Source organism: Gymnoscopelus microlampas, assembly GCF_963454915.1.
Source record: "Gymnoscopelus microlampas genome assembly, chromosome: 7".
Lineage (NCBI taxonomy): Eukaryota > Metazoa > Chordata > Actinopteri > Myctophiformes > Myctophidae > Gymnoscopelus > Gymnoscopelus microlampas.
In genome coordinates, this window is record NC_139944.1 from 4,367,794 (window position 1) to 4,389,180 (window position 21,387).

Consider the following 21,387-nt stretch of genomic DNA (forward strand, 5'->3'; position numbering starts at 1 on the left):
CCACCGGGGGCAACTTCATCCAGAGCAAAGACACGGTGTTGAAGATGTGCACATCGATCTGAACGGTGTTGTTGGCGCTGCCGTTCCCTCTGAAGAGGTACACCTTTTGGGCCACAGACACGGCAGCATGGCGGCTTTTATCTTTTTCTCCCTTCAGATGTACCGTCCAGTGCAACATTTAACACACCCCAGTAACCGTACAGTATATGACAACAAATACATGCACCCCTATTGCTTCAAAATAATTAAGTCCTGTGGCACACGCTACAACTTATATTGGTACAACGGTACAAATATCATGCTAAGTTTGGCCAATCCACAAGGCCGATGGGCGGCTTTGTCCAATCAGGGAAGCCGATACCCATTTATCTATCTATAAGTCACCAAATATTCCACCAAAAAGTCACCAAATATCTGCGTGTCAGTCTGTCCGGGGCTTAACTCAGAGGGCGATATACAACAGATTAAATACATACTGTACATGCATGCATGCATGAAGAAATCACACCCTGTGTGAAGGTAGCGGCACCTTTGATACATTGTGTCATCGATATGTGTTTATAATGTGTTTATAGCCATGTGTCACGTGAAGCTTGACCAATCACTTTGTTGACGGGTCTGACCAATCAGAACGTTGACGGGTCTGACCCATCAGAACGTTGACGGTGAACACGGACAAAGTCAGGTATAGAGCAGGATCCGCGCGGTTGACGGGTCTGACCAATCAGAACGTTGACGGGTCTGACCAATCAGAACGTTGACGGGTCTGACCAATCAGAACGCTGACGGTTAACACGGACAAAGTCAGGTATAGAGCAGGATCCGCTCGGCTAGCGCCGCTAAAAAGCATGCATGCGGAGTGGCCTGAACTTGGGTCTGACAGAGAGACAGACCCGACAGAGATTCTGGGCTTCCTGAAGACCTAACTGACCTCAGCTTGACTGATCGGCAGGGCTTTCTGATAGGCCAAACAAACCCTACAGTATAAGGGGATTCGCATGACATTTGTGCCGAGCGTCGCATAATGTTTATGCTGGGATTCGCATGACGTTTGTGTAAAGCTTCGTGAGACATCCGTGAGACGTCCTACTTTCCCTAATATGGCAAATTGATGACCCAGCTTGGGCAGACTCTTTAAATGGGTAATAATTAGGTTTAGAATAATTATCAGTTGTATTGCCATCAGTCACAGCTCCTTTGGCCTGGCATGCAGGACATACATGTCTGTGTATTGTGTACTCCCCTTGTCTTGTGTTCTTCCCACAGGTCCTTTAGGCTGGGCTAAGGGTTCCAATTAGGTGCATTGGGAGCACCTGGCCAGTGCTCCCAGGGGCCCTATAAGAGTGGGTGCCGGCCTTTTAACCCTTTCTCTCTCCCAGATGAACAGCACCTTTTGTGTGTTTCCTTAGGTTGAGTTTACACCTGCTGCAACACTTTTTCACACACTTTTAAACAGCCTTAAACAGTCTTCCTGCTTTGTTTATCAGGGCCCCACGAGCGGGTTGTGACGCATCTGATCATCATGTATAGTAGAGTTGTATTATTATTTGTGACATCCTACCAGTGTTAATTTTGACAGCAAATTTGTATTTAGTTTTAGTCGTAGTCTTTTGAATCAAATTCAAATTCATTTAGTTAATAGTCGTACTTTAGTTGAGTCGTACTGAAATGCTTTAGTTCTACAGTTGATTTATTCGACTAAAATGTATTTTGCCGGTCCTTGATGGCGTCGTAATGGCTGATGTATACTTCGCTGCGTGCCGAAAATAGTAGATCTCCAAGCTTGTAGCTTGTGAGCTTGTAGATCGCCTATTTCCAGAGCACGACCCACCGAGAGCAGCCAAGCATAAAATGGCTTGACTTAGTTCTACTGGATCTCTTCCCCACTAGTCCCTACATTTTAGTCTAGTTTTTATTTGTTGACAAAATTGTCAATATAGTCACAGTTTTAGTCATCATAGCTTAGTTTTTAGTTAGTTTTCATGTAGTTTATATCAGTGAAAAAAGGTATTCGACCAACATTTTAGGTCATACTTTTAGGTGATGAAATGAATGAACTGCACCCTACCATGATGGTCCCTCCTGTCTGAGTCCTCAGCGGCTTCAGGACCTTCCTCTGGACCAGGAAGTTGGGCAGGAACATGACGGGAGGGATTTCTGTGATGGTCGCCACCACCAGTGACCACTGTGGACAAGCACAATGTAGGCATTTAGCAGACGCTCTTAATCCAGAGTGACTTACAGTAAGCAAGGTAAACAAGAGGTTACATCAAATGCATAGAAATGGTCATCTAGGATCATAGGTAGACCAAGCACCTATATCAGTCGAATTTAGGAGAAATTAGGAGTGAGTCTACACTGCAGTTGTAACAGCGAGTTTGTTCACACACACACACACACACACACACACACACACACACACACACACACACACACACACACACACACACACACACACACACACACACACACACACACACACACACACACACACACACACAACTTTTACTTTGTGTTTATTTAGACGGGACGATGCACATGAATGAACATTCAATACATGGACGTTGTGAATTCAATCAAATGAACACAATGGTGGATTTAGCTAGAAGTGTTTCCATCCGCAGTCCCCACATATAAAAACACTACATTACCAACGTAACAAATACAGAAGAGAACATACAACTGCCTGAAAATATATATATTTTAAGAATACCATTCCTAGTTTAAGCCTAACTGAAATGCCTAATTTGAAATATCTAAGAATTCAAATGTATTGAGGTTCACATGTTTGGGACATTTTTGTGACATTTTTTAGGTACACAAGGTGGGGCTTTCCTTTAGACTGACTGGGAGGCTATTCCATCGTTAGCTTCTCTTGACATGTTTGTGTGTTGCTGTTGTTGTTTTTTTTTAGCATAGGTCATCGATGTGTCTAAGGACAAGACTTAAATAAAATAACTAGACCCATTTGCTCCCGGTTGGGGAGCTCAGGGGTCAGCAGTTAGGGGTTGAGTGTCTTGCTTAGGGGCTAGAGTTGTTCCGATACCAATACCAGTATCGGAAAAGCTGCACTGCCCAAAATACCGGTAACGGTATCGGCGAGTATGTCAGTATAATGCCATTCCTATACCATGTCATTTATCACATGATGAATATGTCATTCACAGTCATCAATTATTTTGTATTTTGGACACTTCAGTTGATGTAGTAATTGTAGAACTTGTAGCTGCACAATTATTAATGGAATTTGTATTTATTTCTAGATCAGTGGTTCTCAAACTTTTTAATTTCAAGGACCCCCATAACACTGAGAGTGTACAAATGGAACCACATGGACCCGCATTTGGTTACATTTGTACATTACATTTACATTACAGTCATTTAGCATCCAAAGCAACTTACAATAAGTGCATTCAACATAGGTAGGGAACAAAACTACTAATCACCAGAAGTCTTGTGTGCATTCTCTTCTAAAACAAGCAACTAAGAGCTAAGGTAAAAGTGCAATATATTAGCTACCTAGCTAATATATTGCCTAGTGTCAATCATCGCAGGGGCAATGATTGACAAGCAAAATCCTTCAACAGCGACACCCGCAGGCAAATAGGTTATTTTTGAGTGGTGCCAACCACTCCTATATCTGACTTTGTCTGTGTGTCCGTCCGTATGTATGTATGTCCAATAAACAAACATTGATGACAACATCAATACGGGGCTCATCAAAGGCACCACTCTCTTCACACAGGGTGTGATTTTTTTTCCATTGCAGCTGAAAAGGCCCCATAACACAGAGGAAAAAAAACTGCAATGGCTCACTGGAGTGGATTTTTGACTCGGTTTTACAGATAAATATTGCGAGGCGTTGTGATGTGCGTGCACAAATGGAAGTGCACAAATGGAACCAAATGGACCCGTAAGGGTCCATTTGGTTCCATTTGTATACTCCCAGAGTGACATTAACAGGGATGGAAAAGCTGAGCAGAGAATGCTGACACTGGCTTTTAGGCATCCGTCTAGCGCAGAGCCTCTGATATGAAAATAGAGATACAGTGAATACAGAGAGAATGCTAATTCACATGAGATTACAGAGATAACGTCTCTGCATGGAGCCCCCTCTGAGATTATGCGTCTATATTCAGCAGAGGAGAGCAGAAAGAAATAAATCCTCCATGAGACAGCTACTGATAGCTTTGTTCCCTTTGCTGTAATGGGAGATTTACAGTCACGGTGACCTTTGATATAGGTACAGCTACAGTACATGATAGAAGTCCCGAAAAAAAAGCTTTCTAAAAATGTCACTGTCTGCACTGCCGTGATGGAAGAAGTACTTGGATTTTTTTATTTATTTTTTCCTTTCACTTAAAGGGATATTTCACTTTCAAACCTGTTTGTAGTCATGGAATATTATCAGACAAAACCTGGAATAAATTCCTTACCAAGAAATGTCTTCACCAATGTGTTTGTAAATGTGTCTAGTAACACATCTCATAAATATTGAAATTCAATTTTCCTAAGGAATTTTTTGACAGCTGCTGAAAGTTAGGGTACCCTTAACCTTAATAATAATAATAATAATAATAATAATAAGGGTAATAATAATAATAATAATAATAATAATAATAATAATTTAATTCTGCTTTAAGTAGCATGTGAGGGGTCAAACTAGTTTTTTTTTTATGATTCTGAATCCATTGCAAGCATTTGTTTTGCACCAAAACCGCTCCTTGGCAGAAAATCGTCATGCCCACCCCTACAGCTCATTGCATAGGCTTAGGCTATGCAGGTTTTTTTTTTTTTTCAAAAAATCTAATATGTCAGACTCATACTGTATCTATATTGCTTGCACATTTTGGGAAACATTTCACCATTATAGCTACCTTGTTGTAGACTACTGTATGTCTCCCTTCTAGAGAGATTATTAATCTCAATGGGCAAGACCATGAGTTTTGGAAGGGGTTTAACTGTTCTGCCATGGGGTGGACGAGAGGAGAAATGGGGTAGGCCTAGGTATAATCGTAAAGGAAGAGTACCGTAATTTTCGCACTATAAGCCGCACCTGAATATAAGCCGCAGCAGCTAAATTGAATGATTTGTACATATATAAGCCGCAATGGACTATAAGCCGCGGGTGTAAAATCCCTAGATTTAGGAGGTCCCCTAGTGGCCGTTAGCTATAAAAATCCATAGATAAGCCGCACCGTTATATAAGCCGCAGGGTCGAAAAATGGGAAAAAAGTCGCGGCTTATAGTCCGAAATTTACGGTATATCAACAGGTTGAGTTGAAGAGAAGGTCAGCCAGAGTGATGAGCATGAGCATATGTGTCTGGGTAGCTCAGTTGGTTGAGCTCCTGCCTTTAGACCACAAGGTCATAGGTGCGATCATGGGCACCGCCAACTTAGTGTATGATTTTATATATATATATATATATATATATATATATATATATATATATATATATATATGGTTAAAATGGAAGTTACAATGGGTTTATTTGGGAATGGGGCGTGTCTGATGAAATGAATATCAAATATCTAAATATTGAATCAAGCAACTTAAAAACAATGTATGTAATTGTACATACGTTTTGTTATCAATAAATATGTCAAAGATTATTGTAGAGGAGTAAAAAAGAAAGAAATGACTTGAAAAGTCATATTCTACCAGGTGCTGTGTGTGTGTGTGTGTGTGTGTGTGTGTGTGTGTGTGTGTGTGTGTGTGTGTGTGTGTGTGTGTGTGTGTGTGTGTGTGTGTGTGTGTTTGTGTGTGTTTTCATAGACCTGATTACTTGTTTTTCGGATTGCTTGTTTCTCTCGCCAGACCTGGCAACAGAATCTGCGACGCTAAACGCTAATAATGCTTTTTATATAAGTGGTGGCAACATTTTTTGACACCACACGGGTCTTCCCAACAATAGCGAAGATTGAAGTCAGTGTGAACATGGCCAAATAATAACTTAATAGCCAAACTAGGTCTAATGAAGCACGCTAGCATTTAGGCTAACCCTCCTGCCTGAGGCTGCAGTAAAACTTGCACTGTCTGCAACAACTGTTGCAATGAGGCGAGCGGAGCAGAGCACGGTTACTGCGGGGGGGCGGGCCGTCTCCCCATTCGTGTCGCCATTGGCTTAAAGGAGTGAAGGACAGCCAGGACAGCCAATGACACTTAGGTGTCACTTAGGTGTCGGACTATGTCCCAGCCTGTCTGTAGACCCGGCGCTCTTCGAGCACCTGGTAAAAAGTGTGGTGGTGAGTATTGAAAGATGCAAACACCCAAATAAGTTAGAAAGTACATCATTTTCACTATTTTTTTTTACATTTCTGATTTTTTTTAAACATTTTCTTAACCCATCTAGACCGATTCTAAAAAACGCCTGAGTTACTACAGGGGGTCCGCCAAATCTTTGTGTGATAGGATTTCTTTTTTTTTACATTAACCACTTGAACCCTAGCATCCCTTTTCTGAGGAGAACTTTAGCCAAAAATAGCAGATCTACAAGCTCACAACGCCTCGCAGCGTGAGAGGCTTCATCTCTCTCTCTCTCAGGGGGTCCTTGCCTTGGCCTGAAAACGTTGAAGACCCCTGCTGTAGATACACATGCATCCATCTTAGTCTTACTTCTAATTCAGAGTGCTCGTACATACAGAGCATTCCATCATTGGAAAAAAAGAACATTCACAACACGTCAACATGTCAGAGCTATAGGAATCCATCCTCAGAATTGGAACCACCAGACAAACCATCCTTCCACACGTAGCAAATTAAATCTAATCTCGCATGCATTTTATCATTTTCTTTAAATGTTTGACCACCATCTCTGTGTGTCTGGGGTGACATTAGCCCCGGTCTGAACCTCTCTCTCTCTCTCTCTCTCTCTCTCTCTCTCTCTCTCTCTCTCTCTCTCTCTCTCTCTCTCTCTCTCTCTCTCTCTCTCTCTCTCTCTCTCTCTCTCTCTCTGAAAACAATTAACAACAAATCATATATATTTCATTGTTATCTTTCATTTATACCAGCAGTTCTCAGCCACTGGAGTAGTGTGATGGTGTTTACTTGCGGCAAGACATTGTCATCTGGCTATAGGCCTATGTTGGTGTTTTCACTGTTTGTTTTGGTAAGCGTTGTTTGGCTATTATGTGTTACTGCAGGTAAACACCACCACACTACTACAGTGCCTGATTACTGTGGGTAAAGAGGGAAATAGTTGGTAAAAAAAAACGTTGTGTTATGTAAACACAGTTTTTCTTTGTCTTGTTTCTTGTCTCTCTCTCTCGTCATATTTTCCATACTTTTACTTCTACTCCACTACATATCAGAGGCAAATATTGTACTTTTACTCAACTACAATTATTTGAAAACTTTAGTAACTAGTTACTTTTCAGATACAAACCATGATATTATGAAACATACATTAACCACTTCAGCCCTATTTTATACATAGGCTATTTGAAAATAGCCGATCTACAAGCTCACAACGTGTCGCGATGAGCTTGTATCTGCTATTGAGATCTGCTATTTTCACATTTAGTACTTTTACTTTTGATACTTTAAGTACATTTTGATGCCAATACTTTTGTACTTTTACTCAATTACATTTTGAATTCTGGACTTCTAATTGTAACAGAGTATTTTCTATATTGCAGTATCGATACTTTTAGTCCAGTAAGAATTTGAGTCCTTTTTCAACCACTGTTATAGTACATGCGTTGATATTAGCTCTACCGGCTGTAGCATTAGCACATGAAGGGATGCGGATTGCTTCATTATCTCACTGACTGAAGAGCGTCTGGCTTTCAGTCCACTCCATTTACCCATGTTGCTTTTGTTTTGGTACTTACCTTTAATTGAGCGTTACGCAACGCCACTGCAGAGCAGCAGCAACTTGTCAGCGTGTGTGTGTGTGTGTGTTTGTATTACTATTCTTGCGAGGACCAAGTATAGTAGAATTTGAAGAAATATACATTGTGAGGACCGTTTTCCTGGTCCTCACAAGACAAATGGTTGTTTTATAGTTTAAAAAAACATTTTTAGAGATACGTTTACAATTAGAAAAACAGGTCAGGACTAGACATTTAGGTGTCTTAGAGGTTAGGTTTAGGGATTGGAATTACAGTTCAACATGATTTATACTTAGTTGCGCGCCAGTGTCATGCACAGGAAAACAGCCGATCTACAAGCTCACAACGCGTCGCAGCGCGACGCGTTGTGGGCTTGTAGATCTGCTGTTTTTCGGCTTTAGGCTTACGTTTAAAAATGGCAATTATTTTTTTAAATGGCATTCATAACATGGCTGTCCTAAAGTGTTGATGTCCTCACAAGTATAGTAATACAAACGTGTGTGTGTGTGTGTGCGTGTGCGTGTGCGTGTGTGTGTGTGTGTGTGTGTGTGTGTGTGTGTGTGTGCGTGTGCGTGAGAGAGGGAGATAAATCACAGGAGGATGACTCATGCTCATTGTAAGCACTAGCAGATGAGCTATCATCACAACCTGATTGATTTGGACAGGGTTCCATTTCAAGTAAAGGCAGCAACATCACAATGTAATGAATACTCTGTTACAAGTAAAAGGCCTGTATTCACTATTTTACTGGAGTAAAAAATTCCCTCAAACTTTTTTTATTATTATTTTTTTATCTACAATCTCACAACAACCCATTATAACACGTTGTGAGCTTGTAGATTGGCTATTTTTTAATACTGTAGATACAGCATAAAATAAGGGCTTAAATGGTTAATGTATGTTTTGTAATAATCCTACAGTATATTAAAATAGCCTAATGGGGGAACAGTGGACGTCACAAACGTAACATATATGGACTTGTGAGGCGCATCGTTGCTCCGATCCGCACCAACACTGGTCAGGGGTCTGCCATGAAAATTAGTCTCACCAGGGGCCACAAGGCCACAGGCACACTGTTGGAGGGGTGGGGGGGATCCATGTTGCTGGTGGCCATTCATGTTTATGTCCGATGGGGATGAGGGGCCCCATTTTTCGCCGGCGCCTTAGCCATTATCCCAAAACGTCTTCGCCATTTTTTACTATTTTTAAAAACATTTTCAAATTGTTCAAATAGCCAATCTACAAGCTCACACAACGTGTCGATATAGATCGACTGGTTGAACTATTTGAAAATGTTTATAAAAATAGCAAAAAAAAGTTTTGGGATAAATGGTAAGGCACCGGCGAAAATAGGGCCCATTATGTATTATCCCCGACGCCATAATTGAATCAACCCACCTTAAATGTCAATATGACAACTTTCCATTAGATCTTTCTTTTTTTATTTAGATTTGTAGTCTTGAATGGCACATAAAGCTTTAGTGATGAATGCATCTCCAAGCACTTCATTTTGTATTTTATTTCAACCATACAGACAGACAGACAGACAGACAGACAGGTACCTTCAGACTACGTAGGTATCGTTTCGTATGGACCACCAGTAGGTCGTCCTCCGTCGCTTCCCGGGCCTCCACGATGTTCTCATCACTGATCAGATGCTCCTCTGACAGAGAAAGACAAACACACACACCACCATGACTGCATCTGAAACCACTCCCTACTCTACGAGGTGCTATATACAGTAGTGCACTCAGGGGTGTATTGGTGTCCGGGGACCCCCAGGGGTCCTTGGGGGGTACCAGGGGTCCCCAGCAAAATGAGTTAATATAGCATAACAATCATTTTAACCACTTAAACTATATTTTATACTTTCGCTATTAAAAGATAGCAGATCTACAAGCTCATAGCGCGGCACCGAGATGAGCTTGTAGATCTGCTATTCTTTGAAGAAATCCCTGGCACAAAATATTTTTGAGATGGGGGGGTCCCACAGCCGAATACATCTCATTTTGGGGGTCCTTGACATGAAAAGGTTTGAGAACCACTGGTGGAGAATACCGAACCAAACCGGTGTACCGAAGCGAACGGCCCCGTACCGAACCGAATGGCCCGTGCCGAATGAACCGAATTGTGTTTTTCTTTTATTGCGGGGGTCCTTGGCTAAATGCATATCAATTTGTGGGTCTTTGACACAACAAAGTTTGAGAACCACTGTTTTAAGGGACCAGCGTAATCGAAATATAACTGTCCATGCAGGGCTTTAAAAGTAATCAGTAAAGTCTTACATTGGCTCCATGGAGCTCACAGGCTGATAATATGGCGGTGAGTGTGTAGTTAGGTAGCATTTTAACACTGTGAGTCAACATTCCGTCTCGAGAGAATACTACACCACCAACCCGGGGGGGAGCCGGGGATCGAACCTGGAGCCCTCCGAAGAGCTCTACCTGCTGAGCCACTGACCCCCCCCCTTTTTATTATCCACATGTGGCTGAATAAATACATGTCTGGTGACCCTGGCATTAGATTGTACCTCAGGTGTAGAGTAATGTTTGACCTGCACACACTCCTGCAGGGAATTATCTCTAATTAGCTCTGCTGTGCCTGTACCACCACACAGGCACACACACATGCACGCACATGCGCACGCACATACACACACACACACACACACACACACACACACACACACACACACACACACACAGACTGTTCTATGACTCAGGTGTCCTACAATTTATCGTTGCTGTCAGCAAAAAACGTGTTTTCTCCATGTTTCAACTTTATTCTTTTTTTTCCCCATTTTTTTCATAAATGAATGTCTTACATAATAATGACGTGCCCAATATAGGGAGGCCAGGTTGAAAGTGGTTAAGTCTGTGGGTTTCATAAATATTGAACGAATGAACGCGTATCAACAAGAAGATTGTGACTAAATAATAACTACACACTGGATCCATTGGAACATGGGTTATTTTTTATTTTTTCCCCATTTCCTGAACAGTAACAGTTTAGGACATTCGAGTTTTCCAGCCTCTGGCAGTGGTGTAAAAAGTACTATAATAATGCAATGTAGAAATACTCAGAAATCAGAAATTCAGAATTTACTTGAGTAAAAGTAAAAAAAGTATTGGTATCAAAATGTACTTAAAGTACCAAAATAGAAAGTACTCATGGAGAATGTCCCATTTCACAACTTTTAAATGTATACAAATCTTTTGAAAATAGCCGATCTACAAGCTCACAATGCGTCGCATCGCGACGCATTGTGAGCTTGTAGATCGGCTATTTTCAAATGGCCGAAATGTATCTACAAAGTAACTAGTAACTAAAGTTTTCAAATAATTGTAGTGGAGTAAAAGCATAACATTTGCCTCTGAGATGTAGTAGAGTAGAAGTATTGGAAATTCTCAGGTAAAGTACAAACACCTCAAAATTGTATGTAAGTACATTAATTGAGTACATGTACTGTAGTTACTTTACACCACTGCCCTCTGGTGCTGCGGTGTCATGGTCACGTACCTTTTAGAAAGCGAATCACTTTGCCCCACTTGCCGGCGTCGAAGGCATGCAGCTTCTCCAGACCCATGAAGGTGATGTTGTAGTCAGGGTGGTAGACTATAGGCAGACATGTAGGGGGAATGCTGTCGTATAGACCACTGCTGACAGACAGACAGACAGACAGACAGACAGACAGACAGACAGACAGACAGATGTTACTAAGGGCGGATTCACACTATGGTCCCGGGTGCGCACCCTGGACCACCTCCGGAGGTAGTCTCGGATCCGGATCATGCGTATTCGAGTACGGAACAATGCAATGTGAATCCATCCGTACCAACAGGAGGAAGTGGACTGCTAATCGTATATCATTTATATATTTTTATAATGACACATTATTTTAGCTGGGTTATACCTTCTCATAGTTCTACTTGAATGTTGACAAGAAATAATAATCCCGCTAGCGTTTGAGTAGCGCGAGCCGTGAAAAAACATAAACAAAAAACACATGTGTAGCGAACGCGTATATAAGGATAAATATACTAAGGATGAGTCTGTGACGTCACTGCTAAAATACCAAGGATGCGTCCGTGACGCCAATATCATATTAACAGAGACAACGTTACATTTCGAGGTTTCAAAGATCAGTGCACACACTGCTTTGGTTGTGTATTGTTGATCTGTTATTATAACTCAAGACAACGTCAGGAACACAGTCAAACTTTATTATTCACTCTAGAGTGACTTTTCTTCTGTGAATGACATTCTCTCTCCCAAAGCCCCAGAGTCCACAGCGCCCCCATGAGGCACATATTTACCATTACTGTTAAATGAAATGGTCTCGAGTCTTGGCCAGTGTGAATGCTGGCCAGCTGGGAGAAGCCAAGCGTACTCGGGAACGGTTTGATTCAAAGCACATAAATCGCTTTCAATCTAGTGCATATGTCTTCCAGTGATGGAAGTACTCACACGTTCTATTTAAGTAAAAGTATTAATACTGCAATGTAGATATACTCTGTTACAAGTAGAAGTGCAGTATTCAAAAAGTACCACAAGTAAAAGTAAGTCATTGTGCAGAATGTCCCATTTCACAGGTTCAAAATGTATCAAAAATATTTTGAAAATAGCCGATCTACAAGCTCACGATGCGACGCATCGTGAGCTTGTAGATCTGCTATTTGGCCGAAATATATATAGGGCTGAAGTGGTCAGTGTGTTTTGTAATGATAATCAAAATCTACAAAGTAACTTAGTAAACAAGTTTTCATATAATTGTAGTGGAGTAAAAGTACAATATTTTCCTCTGAGATGTAGTAGAGTAGAAGTAAAAGTATTCAGTAAAGTAAAAAATACCTCAAAATTGTACTTAATTACGGTACTTGAGTAAATGTACTTAGGTACATTGCACCACTTGTGTCTTCAACGGGGGTCCTTAGAGTTACTACAGGGGGGGGGTCGCCAAATCTGTGTGTGATAGGAACCTTTTCTTTTACTCTTTTAATACAAGAACACGTCGCGCTGTGACGTGTTGTGAGCTTGCAGATCTGCTATTTTCGGCAAAGAGGTTTGGTGTAGAGGGAAAAAGAGCAGACCAAGTACAGTGCCTAAGGTCAAGTTTACAAAGTACTGGGAGTTATAAATGTCTGAAAATACGCTGGCGATAGTGCTGTCAAACAAGTCCATGAAGCTATCTATGAAATCTATGAAAAAGTTTAATCTGCAACACAATTGTATACAATATGTAGTGGGGGTCTCTGCTTCATCTCTTTCTCAGCTAAGGGGTCCTTGGCCTGAAAAAACATTGACGACCCCTGGACTAGTGAACCTATTTTGGACCTGTCATGGGCAAAACAAGTGACTAGAAACATTTCTAAGATTTTTTTATTTTCAAAACAATTAAAACATGTTCCAAAATAGAGAACAAGTGCAGATCTACAAGCTCACAAAGTATAGCATTGTTGTGAGCTTGTAGATCTCCTATTCATCAAAGTAATTATGAACCCCACAGAACATGCATTACAGGTATGTTATAACATTGAGTTTTATGAGTTTTTAGTGTGCGAGTAGAACGAGCGTGAAAACACAAAAACAACAAACACATGTAGCGAGTGCTGTCACTCAGATAAAGATACCACTGAAAATGAATTGGTTCAGAACCGTAATAGTTGGTTCAGAGCTGGAACAATTTTTGTTTCCTTCTTGGGAACCAAACTGGGTGTGTCACTGTTCTACAGGTTGGAAGATGCAGATGCGATATAAACAATGTCAAAAAAAGCGAAGAATCATCATTAAAAAAAAAGAAAAGGAAACTGACAAGTCATTGACGATTGAATTTCTCCCGTGAAATGGACACTTCAACCAGTCATTTTCGGCAGATCGCTGGCCAGGCCTGGAATCGAACCTGGGCCAACCAGGGGACACCTGCTCCCCTGGCTCTCTAACCATTCAGCTATGCCGGCCCCAATTATTGTTCTGCTTAGAACAGGTGGAAACACAAGCCGGTTCGTGGCCGGTTCCGTGAAAGCACCAAGAATCTAGAACGGAACCAGTTCTCGTACCAAAGTTATTTTGGTGGAAAAGGGTCTCTCACAGACCCCACATTGAGAACCACTGTGCTAGGCTAGGGCACCCTCAATGGCCCTTCATTTGAAGGACTTGCAGTCTCTGCACACAGCTGTAGGACTTGCGTAAGTGACTTTCCTACTAATTCATTGAGGTATATATATTGAAGTGCAAACCAGCTGGCTTTGGGCAATACCTAGTCATAGCTGGCTTAACAGCAGGCCTTAGTGAGTACTACTGTCAGTCTGTTTCTGTTTTGCTGTTGCGTTGAACAGTATGTGCCGTTGTTTATATTTTAGCAGTCTGATAACTGGACTAGTAGTCCTTGTGGGACAATAAAGTGTAAAGTCTATTATTCATTGTTTGTGCTCTTACCTTTTTTTCTGTTCACTATCTTCTTTGTGAGACATTTTCCCCAGCAGGCATTTCTTGTTCTCATCTACTGTCAAATGCTATACATCTGCAAATGAAAAATATAAAACGATCACAGACTATATACATCCGCACATGAAAAAATCTACAACTATGAAATACTACACATCTGCAAATGAAAAACAAACAACTATCAAATACCATACATCTGCACATGAAACTCATACCACAATGTTTACATAGCCATAAGTGTAGGGGAAGTGATTTTTTCGTTAAAACAAAACAAAAATGTTTATATATAAATTATTAAATAAGAGTAATTAGACCATGTGTTGTCAGTGGAATTGTGTTGCTGTAGGGGATAGCTTGGTTTCAAGATTATTTCCTGTCAACTGCTGATATTCACAAAAAAAGGAAATAAACTTTAGACGTTTGTATAATGATAAATAATGCTTCACAGACACAAACCACAAACAAACAAGTGTGTGGGGGGAATACAGCAAAAACACAGGTCGTTCAATTTAAAATAAAAACAACATCAAAGAGGCAATAACATAGAGTTTAGGAATTAACACAGTCTATAATTGTCCAATCCTCTAGGTTTAAAAAAGCTATTCTACAGAAAGTCTTTAAAAGTGGCCACTGAGACAGTAGTAGCCTGTCTAACTTCTAAAGGAAGTTTATTCCACAAATGTGGAGCCCTTGTGGCAAATGCTCTATGGCCTTCTGTTACAAGCCTTGTCCGGGGGACATATGAATGTTTATTTTTCAATGTTGTATTGTATTGTTATTGTTGATAGTAATTGTTATAGAGTGTTTGTTCAATAACAGGGGTCTCCATGCATCTTCAGGTGGGTTGCACATTTTCAACCAATCAGGATAGAGTATCCATTTATCAGCTGTTTTTGTGTGTGTGTGTGTGTGTGTGTGTGTGTGTGTGTGTGTGTGTGTGTGTGTGTGTGTGTGTGTGTGTGTGTGTGTGTGTGTGTGTGTGTGTGTGTGATTGTATGTTTTTCTTTTTAAATTATTGTTCCAGTTCCAAATGCATGTTCTGTTTATTAAAGAGCTGGGGAGACACTGAGACTCCTGTTACTAAACAAACACTCTATAGCAATGATCACAATATTATTTAACACGTATATTAAAGGAATATCACTTACCCTACCTTTATATATATATATATATATATATATATATATATATATATATATATATATATATATATATATATATATATATATATATATATATATATATATATATATTACTATTACTATTATTATTATTTATTCATTTTTAACTGGGGACCCCCCTAATTAATCCTATTTGAATGAGGCATTACATTTAGTTTGACTCGGTTCCACGGATAAATATTGTGAAAAATAGACAATCTTACTTTTTGATGCAGTAATGGTCTTTTTTTCATTTAAGTTATTTTCTTTAGTTTCTTTTTAGGTATTTAAATGATATATATTTCTTTCTTTATTTGAGTCCTTACATTGTCGATTTACTGTCATGTGGGGACCCCCAAAAATAAGGTGGGGACCCCCCTCGGGGTCCTGACCCACAGGTTGAGAACCACTGGACTATGATAGTCCTGGCAGTGCCAGTGACGCATGCGCACTATGGCGCAGCAGCACATAAACACAGAGCCAAAGACTTGACAGAGGAAGAACATTGTTATTCCTCTAACACACACATCCTCATTCTACCGCGAGATTACGTTCATTTTACACTAATTTAAACATCATTTACGTTGCATCCCTTCCTCATATTGACGTGATTTACAACAAACAGCTTTATAATATTCACTTGGACTCACCTGCTTAGAAATAACCAGTACAACGCACGCACACACACACACATAGATAGAGACAGACACGCACAGAACGCACGGATCGCAACAGACAATGCTGGTCTTGGGGGGGGGGGTTTCAGGGTAGGATGATCATGTTCTCCGTCCAAACGGGATTATTTCTGTGTGACAACGAACCCAACGCAGCAACATTTCCACTGACAACTCTGTGTATGTGTGTGTGCGTTTCTGTGCTGCGCAACGTGCGTAAGCTACGTAGAGGACGTAGCAGCAGCAGCAGACTGACTGGTGGTGGTTCCGTCGCTTACGTTACGCTGGCTGCGCACTTGGCACAGAACAGCACAGTGACAGACAGACTGGCATTGTGCACTTTTCAATCTACGAGAGTTGTAGGGTTCACGCCCCATGGAGACATGGACTTTCTGCACTATGCCCCTCAGACACTCCAAACGTGTACAAATTGAAAATAAAGGTGCTTACCCCAAAGCCCCGAATGTTAACTACTTCTACGCGGTAGTAGTTTAATGTAATAATCCATATCTTTCAATAAAGAAGTGTTTTAATGCTGTCTGTGGCCGAACGCCATTTTGTCACCCTCGTTTACTTCCTGTTTACATTGAGTGTAATTCCGGGTTTCACCGGATGCGCCCCCTCACTACCCGTCACTACCGCCCATTGGGAACTTCCGACAGAATCGGCCACAGACGGCATTAAAACACTTCTTTATTGAAATATATGGATTATTACATTAAACTACTACCACGTAGAAGTAGTTAACATTTGGGGCTTTGGGGTAAGCACCTTTATTTTTAATTTGTTTGGAGTATCTGAGAGGCATAGTGCAGAAAGTCCATGTCTCCATGGGGCGTGAACCCTACAACTCTCGTAGATTGAAAACGTCAGAATCATAAATACGTCTACGAGGGTTGCATACTACAGCTACACTACTAGAATAAAGCTCAGTGGAAACAGTGGTGGAAAAAGTACTACATTGTTTTTTACTTAAGTAAAAGTATCAATAATACGATGGAGAAATACTCTGTTACAAAAATTATTTGAGTAAAAGTACAAACGTATTGGCATCAAAATGTACTTAAAGTACCAAAAGTAAAAGTACTCATTATGCAGAATGACACTTTCAAAAAAACTTTGGGTCATTTTATCATCTACTTAGGCTTTTGTGAGCCCCCCAGACCGTTTTTAAGTTGCTTGATTCAAGCAAAGCAAAAGCAAAGTTTGTTGTTTACCCAGGGTGTCGGACTAAGCACGAAGCTTGTTTCCAGCCGGACCCTGCATGGAAGCCTTGCTCAAGGGCTATTCAGCGGTGATTCATGATTGATGTGATGTATTGGGGAATCGAACTAGGGACCTTCCGGTATCAAGGCCGCCCCTCTAACCACTAGGCCACCGCTGCATCCACTATTTAGATATTTGATATACATTTGATCAGACACGCCCACTTCATATACAAACCCATTATAACTTCAAACTTCATTTTTAACATGTTAGATTCATCAAGAACACCCGTCCTTGGTTATGGTGACTCACCCTGCCCTCCTAACGCGCGAGGGGGCCGTGTTTTTTTTTTTTTTTTTTGTATTACATTTTAAAAATTTTCCCAAAAATAAAACACGGCCCCCTCGCGTATTAGGAGGGCAGGGTATCTAACATGTTAAAAATGTAGTTTGAAGTTATAATGGGTTTGTATAGGAAGGGGGCGTGTCTGATAAAATGAATATCAAATATCTAAATAGTGAATCAAGCAACTTAAAAACTGTCTGGGGGGCTCACAAAAGCTGATATTTGAGTAAAAAACATAAACAATAGCAGATTTACAAGCTCAAATTGTGAAGCGACGTTTTTCAAGCTTGTATATATCTGCTGTTTTTGCTATTTTAGAATTTTAATCCTGAAAAGTAACAGTTTCCACCCGACGATATTACAATAATAAAACGGCTATTCAAAATGATGTCAAACATGAAGGAAAATAAATCAGCACACAGGCTATTTATAGCTGTCTGTGTTATGACCATCATTATGTAATAGGTTTTATCACTGCCATGATGTCATGTGTGTTCTCAATGCTCATTGGCTGATGATGATAACAGAGCGGAAGTGAGCACTGTCACCTAGAATACACTTTCTCAAACATATGGGTCACGGACCCGTTTTGGGTCGCTGACCCATTTTTCCTTTCCTATATTTCGCCCACAATTCTTTCCCAAACATTTTTGGAAATTGTTTCAAAGGATTTTCAGAGAGAAAACATACAAATAAATAAATAAATCCGAAAAAAAAGACAGCTTGTAGATCATTCGAATACTTGAAAAATAATAAACAATGCCGTAAACCTGCAGCATGTGTATTCAGGGGCAAACTTTCGCATAAAATAAGAGATCTATAAAATAAGAGATCTGCTATTTTTGGCAAAGACATTTAGTGTAGACTAAAGGGGGTGGGGGGGGGGGGCTCCCTGTATTTTCTATTTTGCTCTGTATTTTCTATATCGCTCATGGTAGCTAACCAAATTATACACATACAATATAAATGATATAAAATAAACCTTCATAAACATATTAATCCCCCCAACACATTTCCTCAGGGGCAAATAACAACACAATAACAACACAAACCAACCATATCGTTGCTGTCGGGTGGAAACCTTGTATGTATACCTCGCATGTCCAATACCGTTCCTTTATATTATTGTTAAAAAATGAAAGGAAAATAGACAAAATAGCCGATCTACAAGCTCCCAACGTGTCGCGTTGTAAGCTTGTAGATCGGCTATTTTCACTACTTTTGTGCGACACTCTTGCATGACGAAGTATAGGGCGTTCATTTTTAGGCTATATAGCAATATTATTAGCCTATTACTTTACCTATTATATTTAATAATATTGCTATATACGTATACATACCCAGATTGAAAGGTATAAGACGTATTATGTTAAACAGGTCTGTTGAACAAAATGCCTGTATGTTAAGTCCAACTCCTCATACAGATTGTTTGTTCTTTTGCGATGCGTTGGGTGCAACCCACATACTCGGCTGTGCTGCTCTTCCCACAAATCCATGTTCCCCATAAGTGGGGCACCATTTAAAAGTAAAATAAACAGGCTTTTCTTTTTTTCATTTTTTTTATCCCAAGATTTTTTTAACCCTTTTTCACCCGGTGCCAATTGTCTAAGTGATCCTGGGTGCTACACTTCCCCCACCAACCTGCCCAGGGCAGTAGCGTGTGGCAGGAACACGTTATTCCAACCAGTTCCTTTCCCCTCCATCAGGCGGCCCGGCTGTCATGGGGGAGGCGGTATAGAGACCAGGATTACTGCATGTTTTTGTGAGGGTATTAAATGTAGGGTAAGTGATAATCTACCAAACCAAAAGTGTTGTTGTTGTATTTTGTGTCAAATGACTGATTTCTTCAAAATATTTGCAAGAAAATGTAAATATTGTAACATGAAATGCAATATGAGTTAATTGCAATAAAAGTATACTAAAAAAAGATTGATTTCCTCATTATGTAGCGGTGTAGTAAGTACTGAACAGAGAGCTGGACATGATTGAGAAATTAACCCCTTTCACAACCTCGACAATGAGCCTGTCAGATTAAAGTGCAACACTCACGCTCACACTCTAAAGCGTAATGCATGTGACTGTATGCAGTGTAGCACACACAGCACGCATGCACCCAGAGATAACAGTGTGTTGCATTGTATAGTTCATCGACAACAACATAAACACTGTCCATCACTGCACTGTTCCCATGGTCACCGCCGCTACAGGACTGCATGTTTATTGGTTTAACCCTTTAAGACCTAGCCTGGTAAACCCTCCCTCCGGAAATCTTGAAATGAGATTTCCGGAGGGAGGGTTTACCAGGCTATTTAAGACCGGGAACGCTTCTGCGTCACCACTTTAACCATTATTTTATACTTTGGGCTATTCAAAAAAAGCAGATCTACAAGCTCGTAGCGCGGCACCGAGTGCCGTGCTACGAGCTTGTAGATCTGCTATTTTTGAAACATTGTGAACTTTGTGAAATTTAGTTTTTTAAAGCAAACATTTTTAACTCAAATCTTTGCTTCTGGGGATTCTATAAAATTACTTTTAAATCCTTACAGTTTTTAAAACCGTATGTTGCTAGTGGTTCTCAAACCTTTTTCATGTCAAGGACCCCCAAAATTATATGTATTTGGCCGTGGACCCCCACCCCAAAATAAGCTGTTCCAGGGAGTCAGGGACCCCCCATGAAGCAAAGATTTGAGTAAAAATGTTTGCTTAAAAAAAATATACTCTATGAGCTTGCTATTTTTTTCTTAATCATGAAAATGAATATCAAAGATTTGCACAGATTTTCACGATAAAAAGATAATAAATAGCAGATCTACAAGCTCATGCCGCGCTATGAGCTTGTAGATCTGCTATTTTTGAATAGCCAAAGAAATATAAAAATGACACAGATGCGTTCCCGGATTGAATGGGTTGAACAAACATGACCACGGGTGTTGATGATGATTATTGTTTGTGGGATTATTCATGTTCTGTGTTAAATGATGCATTTTATGTCATACATACTCTCTGTGTCAGGTGAAAAGTGCATTTACTTCAAGTACTGTACTTGTGTACAATTGTGAGTTACGAATATTTCCGTTTTTTTCCCCTTATTATTATATACTCCAAATACAGTACATCGCAAATATTGTACTTTTTACTCCACCACAATTAAATACAGGTTTAGTTTGCAGATGTTAGTTTACTAGATTTGAAGGCCTGCAATTGGGAGTTCCAGAGATAACAATGGCATCAAACGGGGGTCTCTGGTCTAATGCATATCAAACTGGGGGTCCTTGAAATGAAAAGGGCTGTGAATCATTGAGATACTGCATTGTTTTATACAGTAGTATGTAACAGATTCTGGGTGACAGGGACATGCAGAGGAGGGTACGGACCAGTGTTGATTTTGTCGACTAAAGCTATGACGAAAAATGTTCGACGACTACCTTTGTTCACTGACGAAAATGAAAAAAAACAACAATTAAAACTAAGCTACGATGACTAAAACTAAGACTAAATATATTGACAATTTCGTCAACAAATACAAACTAGACTAAAATAGAGGGACTAATGGAAAAGAGGTCCAGTAGAACTCAGACAAGTCATTTTATGTTTGGTTGGGCTCGGGTGTTACGCTCTGAAAATAGCAGATCTACAAGCTCACAACGCGCCACACTGCGACGTGTTGTCATCATCATCATAACCTTTATTTCAACTCGGAATACAGTTGAGGGACAGACCCTCA

At 40.3% G+C, this 21,387-nt stretch overlaps 1 protein-coding gene across 2 annotated transcripts in view; it reads right to left on the minus strand.

Moving 5' to 3' along the window:
- The window catches only part of hdac11 (histone deacetylase 11), a 37,798-nt gene extending 21,580 nt beyond the window's left edge, over nt 1-16,218 (minus strand). Inside the window, exons 1-5 of one of the 2 annotated variants that reach the window (XM_084063490.1) lie at nt 16,089-16,218; nt 14,270-14,354; nt 11,354-11,490; nt 9,397-9,497; nt 2,069-2,185 (exon numbers count right to left, since the gene is read on the minus strand). In XM_084063490.1, the coding sequence (XP_083919616.1) occupies nt 2,069-2,185; nt 9,397-9,497; nt 11,354-11,490; nt 14,270-14,304 (390 nt within the window). In that variant the 5' untranslated portion in view covers nt 14,305-14,354; nt 16,089-16,218. Of the gene's footprint in view, nt 1-2,068; nt 2,186-9,396; nt 9,498-11,353; nt 11,494-14,269; nt 14,355-16,088 lie in introns of both variants that reach the window. The other variant, XM_084063489.1, reaches the window with a different exon arrangement.
- Between the last annotated feature and the right edge of the window lie 5,169 nt (nt 16,219-21,387).